Source organism: Vigna unguiculata, chromosome 3 (assembly GCF_037176805.1).
Source record: "Vigna unguiculata cultivar grain cowpea cultivar isolate G323 ecotype 2 chromosome 3, ASM3717680v1, whole genome shotgun sequence".
NCBI lineage: Eukaryota > Viridiplantae > Streptophyta > Magnoliopsida > Fabales > Fabaceae > Vigna > Vigna unguiculata.
In genome coordinates this window covers 54,544,766-54,549,612 of record NC_140794.1, presented here as the reverse complement: position 1 = coordinate 54,549,612, position 4,847 = coordinate 54,544,766, and the positions used below count along the sequence as shown (strand labels likewise).

At 37.2% G+C, this 4,847-nt stretch overlaps 1 protein-coding gene across 1 annotated transcript; it reads right to left on the bottom strand.

Moving 5' to 3' along the window:
- Window positions 1-583: 583 nt before the first annotated feature.
- On the bottom strand, window positions 584-3,848 carry LOC114178671 (ACT domain-containing protein ACR8-like). The gene is made up of 7 exons (XM_028064711.2): window positions 3,372-3,848; window positions 2,683-2,728; window positions 2,454-2,568; window positions 2,305-2,372; window positions 1,606-2,172; window positions 1,419-1,523; window positions 584-1,335 (listed from the first exon to the last, which is right to left on the bottom strand). The coding sequence occupies exons 1-7, from the start codon at window positions 3,431-3,433 to the stop codon at window positions 973-975; spliced, it is 1,326 nt and encodes a 441-aa protein (XP_027920512.1). The 5' UTR covers window positions 3,434-3,848; the 3' UTR covers window positions 584-972.
- Between the last annotated feature and the right edge of the window lie 999 nt (window positions 3,849-4,847).

Genomic DNA, 4,847 nt, shown 5'->3' with positions numbered 1-4,847 from the left:
AAAAGACATCACAACTCATTTTTATCCATATCTGTCTTCTTTTTTGAAAAATTAAGTTCTGTTGGGAAGTTGTTAAAATTTGTTTAAAATATTTGTAAAACACAAAAAGTAATAAAAGCTCAAGTATATACTTACTAATGTGCTAAGTAAAAAGAAATAATTAAAGAGGTAAGAGAAATAAAGAAAATAAACGAGGAATTTGATTATATATAAATATAAAATAAATTACTCTCGCAGAGACGGTGTCTAAAATATAATACTATTCCATTCAATTTCTTCTCTTTTAATTATAATTTTTTTTTTATCGTAATATGTCTTACAGTCGTAGAGCATCATTATATTGTATTATATATTATATATTAGGACAGATTTCCTTAAATTTTATACCGCTATTGAGATAAAATATTATCTGCCATTCAAGCATGTTAACATCATTCTGATTATGCAGATAACTTATTACCTCTTCAAATCCTTTAGTAGTGTCGAAGACACATGATAGGTGGGGCCAAAAGGAGGAAAGAAACAAGATTGGGCACCGCAAAGCAACTAACAATGTTTAAGAGCATGCAGAGAGACAGTTAAATTAAAGAATGGAGTGAAGCACTTATATTAAATAATGATAATAATTGGTAGGCCGTTATGTACAAAAATTTGTCCTGCATCTAACTGTATTTTCCTATGCCACCAAAGAATCCAATACTCCTATTAATTAAGTTTTAGCAAGGCCGACACAAGCTCCTCCAAAATACTTCCCCTCTTCACGCAAAGCATTTAAAATGGTAGGGACGCAAAGCATCCCAGCTGTATATGATCAGATTTCACCTACCAAATCCAACCCAACCAACGAACAACTACTATCACCAAATTCCACCTTTACTTATTATGTACACAAACCTCAAACCTCAAGCAAAGAATATTATGCTCTAAAAGTTGCAAATATCTTCCACACTCTCTCACAGCCCCTTTCCGCTTTTAAGAGCACGATTTTATCAAACCCAAATTGTATAGATTCCTTCTCACGAGGCTCCCCAGACACAGCAACACTGCCCCACCAACCCCAACTGCTTCATCTTCCCTTTCTGCTTTCTCCTCGCATACCAATGCTAACTCCTTCACTTTTAAATGGCTCAATCCAACTTTCTGCCTAACAGATTCGATCATTTTTGGATCCGCAGGGTATCCGATCGCATCCGTTACATAAAACACATTTGATGTCCTGTCCCCAATCGTAGATATCTCCGCCCTTGTCACATTAAGCCCATTCTCTCGAAAAGTTCTCATCACTTCTGCTAGAAGCCCCTGTCTATCCTCCGTACATAACTCTAGCATAACACCCTATATCCAAAACAAACACCATTTAATTAATCAATTTATATAAACACCACAAGTCAATAACTTAACCACCAACAACACCATACCTCAAATGCCCTTCTCTCCACAGCAGCTTGCAAGCATTGAATCACACGATGACGTTCTGGTTCTGAACTAATTGGAGTGCCATCCTTGTGTCTTATATAAAACTCCTGTAGTCAAATCATTTCCGTTCAACTTAGCATGTAAACCAAGTAACCGACCAAAAAATAACAATTGATTATGCATAATTACCAGATACGCTTGGTCAACTGTTGTCTTGGCAGTTCCATGGAACACAACATATTCCATGTCGGTCAAATTACAGACCACATCAAACAAAAGTTTAATTCGATCCTTGCACTGCACATTCACAACCGAATAACCCCTTTCGGCCCAATTTTGGACGGTGACTACTGGGATATCAGAAGTAAACTTGAAAATGGGATTCCTCTGGTAATCACGATCAGCGTACATCATCTGGTGCAGCCTTCTTTCTGTGTGCACAACGGCGTTGGTGAAGGAGGTTTTCGCACTTCTAATATCATTGTCACCCTTTAAAACATTTCTTAAACGTGCTTCAATGGTTTTAATTCTGTGAGAATCCTCGATAAGAGTCCCAGAACTGCTGTCTTTCACATAGATTAAGGAGGCAATCCGGCCATTGTGAGTCCAAACCTTAGCATTAACCACATCACATTGCTGCTCAGCTAGCACAGCAAACACCTCCGAAAGAAGACCAACGCGGTCCGTGCCGGTCAATTCAAGGATAGTGAGACCGTTTAAGACATTTGTACTCCCATTGTGAATTCCGCCAAGCGACTGATACATAACATAAAAACAACACAATTCAGGTTGCGATTATTTTTAAAACAATTCAGACCCATAACTGGAAAACAACTTCGGAGAGTACCGAACTTCGAAGATAAAATAGAAGGCCAAATTAATTATTACCTGTTCAATATAATTCAAAACGCTCTGATCGGTTAGCTTGTTTCCGTTTTGATCGGTAACATGAAAAACTGTAAATTCAATTCAAGGCAGAGATTAGAGCACACGGACTAAAAATTACCAATACCACAAAGAGGGGAAAATTAGCTTACCATCCATGAACCATCTTCCATCAGAGGAAATGTAAGCCTTCTTAATTGAAAGATTTAGATCAGAAAGCACTTGTACGGCATCCAAAAGAATCCCATGTTTTCTGCCGCTATCAACCTACACATTTTTATCAAAGAGAATACATTAGTTTATAATTTCCCTAATTTTTACATGAAAACCAACAATTTGAGAAGAAAAGAAACAAATGACGGATTTTCTTGCTGGGTTTACCTTGACTATTGTTGCGGTGGAGCACACGGCATTATCTATGACAACCCTGTTTCGCAATAAAAGGTCAAAGTCAGCGTAGTTACAACTTTTTAAAGCCGAATTTCTAGGAATGAATGAGAACACAATAAAAATGATAAAGTAATGTGAATGAAGAAAAACATTCTGGAAGAAAAGGGGCAATGGAGTCATGAGACACGATAAAGAAAGAAAAGTCAGAAAATTGTTAAAATACAGTTGTCGGCACAAATCAATTAGACAAAAGCGATGAGGATTAGATAAAACATACTTTTCTCCCCTTCGAGATGTTCACGATTCTTGACACAGTCAGATATGATTAGAAAATTAAATCATTAAATCCAAGGCACGCAACAAGTTAACAATTTCACACAAACAGAAAAATAAAATAGCAATTAATTTCGAAACAAGTTGCGGTTCTAGACTTAAAAATCATAATGAGGGGTTTGGAATTACGAAAAATTTTGACAAAAGGAGAAAAAAAAGGCAGAAAAGTATGAAAGAAGAACACTAAACAAAACATTCAATAAGATTCTGAAAAACCCGTGAAAGGAAAACCACCCCTACAAAAATTGTTTGATCAGGGGCATGAAGAAAAAGGGCAAAAGAAAAAAAAAACAGAAAAAAAAAACAGAAAAGAGAAAGAAGTAAGAATTGAAGTTGATTAGACAAACCTGGGAGTGCTCATGCGAATTACGAGCTTCTCGTACTCATCCGTACATGGTGTCCACTCCATGTCTGCGGTTGAAACGTGGAGTATTTTGTTTGCAGCTAAAGAAACCCAGCGAGGAAAGAATAAAACCTGACGAAAAGAGGTTACAGCGGAGCGGTTTTGGCAGCAGCAAGAATAACCACCACCCGAAACGACGTGAGGCGGTGAATGAATAAGACGGTACAGTAAATTCTGGTGATGTGTCTGGGTGTGGAAGCTGGGCAGAAGTTATATACTGTAGTAGATAAAGTTGCCTTAAAATTCCAAACGGTGGCTTTTAATGCGCACTACCTCCTTCGATCAAATCGCCATAAACAAATCTTACCAAACTTGCTCGCATTCGCTGTGCCTTGCTGTGAGAGTGCGAGTGCTACTTCCCTTCTCTCTCTTCTCCTAGCGCAACCCACGCCTTGATCTTACCTCTGCCCCTTTCTAAAACCGCACATAATACCTATTTATATTATTTATGACTTTTACTTCCTACTATCTCTATTTTATTTTATTTCCTTATTTAAATTTTAATTATAGGCCACGCCTAGGCTACGCGGGCAGCATGACATGGCTTGCCCGTCCTGACCCAACTTACTGTTTCACCGCGTTATCTTCACCAGCGGGTAAACCAACCACGAAGACACACAAATCGGGGCAGTTACGGTCCAGCTGGGACGACACGTGGAACTTACTTGTGCTCCTTTGCGTGCTTTGGACTCAACAGCACAGTGCCAACGGAAGAGGGGTACACCAGTGGGCTCCAGCCACGTGGCATATTGGGGCCATAGTAACAATCGAGTAATCTTGGTAATTACGGTGTGATTAATTATGACGTAGGCACGTGACAACCCCGCTCTTATAGGCATTTCCTCCGTCTCTTGTTTTTGGCCAACTTTCTCTTTTTTTTTTTTTCTATTTCTGTCTCTCCTCTTAATTTCATTATTGTCTTTCCTTATAACCCTATATACTCATTCTTGTTTCATCCATACTTTCCTTATCTCCGTCATTCACAAGATTCAAATTATCCTTAATTAATTTTCACTCAACGCCATCTCCATTGCCGTTCTTAAATTAAAAATTAAATCATTTCCTTTATTAGCAACATAATATGTGTTAGAATCAAATAATGGTGTATGTTATTACACTGAAATTTATTATACGTTTTTTTGTGCTGTTAAAAAACCCTATATACTCATTCTTTTTCCATCCTCATTTTCCTTATATTCCTCATGCACAACATTCAAATTATCTTCGATTAGTAATTATATATAATTAGTTTCCCCTCGACAGCATCTGCATTTCTCTCTTTTAAACCATAACATAAAATCATTTCCTTTATTAGCAAGATAAATATGGTAGGAAACAACAAATTGTATATGTTGTACTAATTACAGTGAAAGTTATTATACGGTTTTTCCTGTTATTTAAAACAAATATATGTCTATTT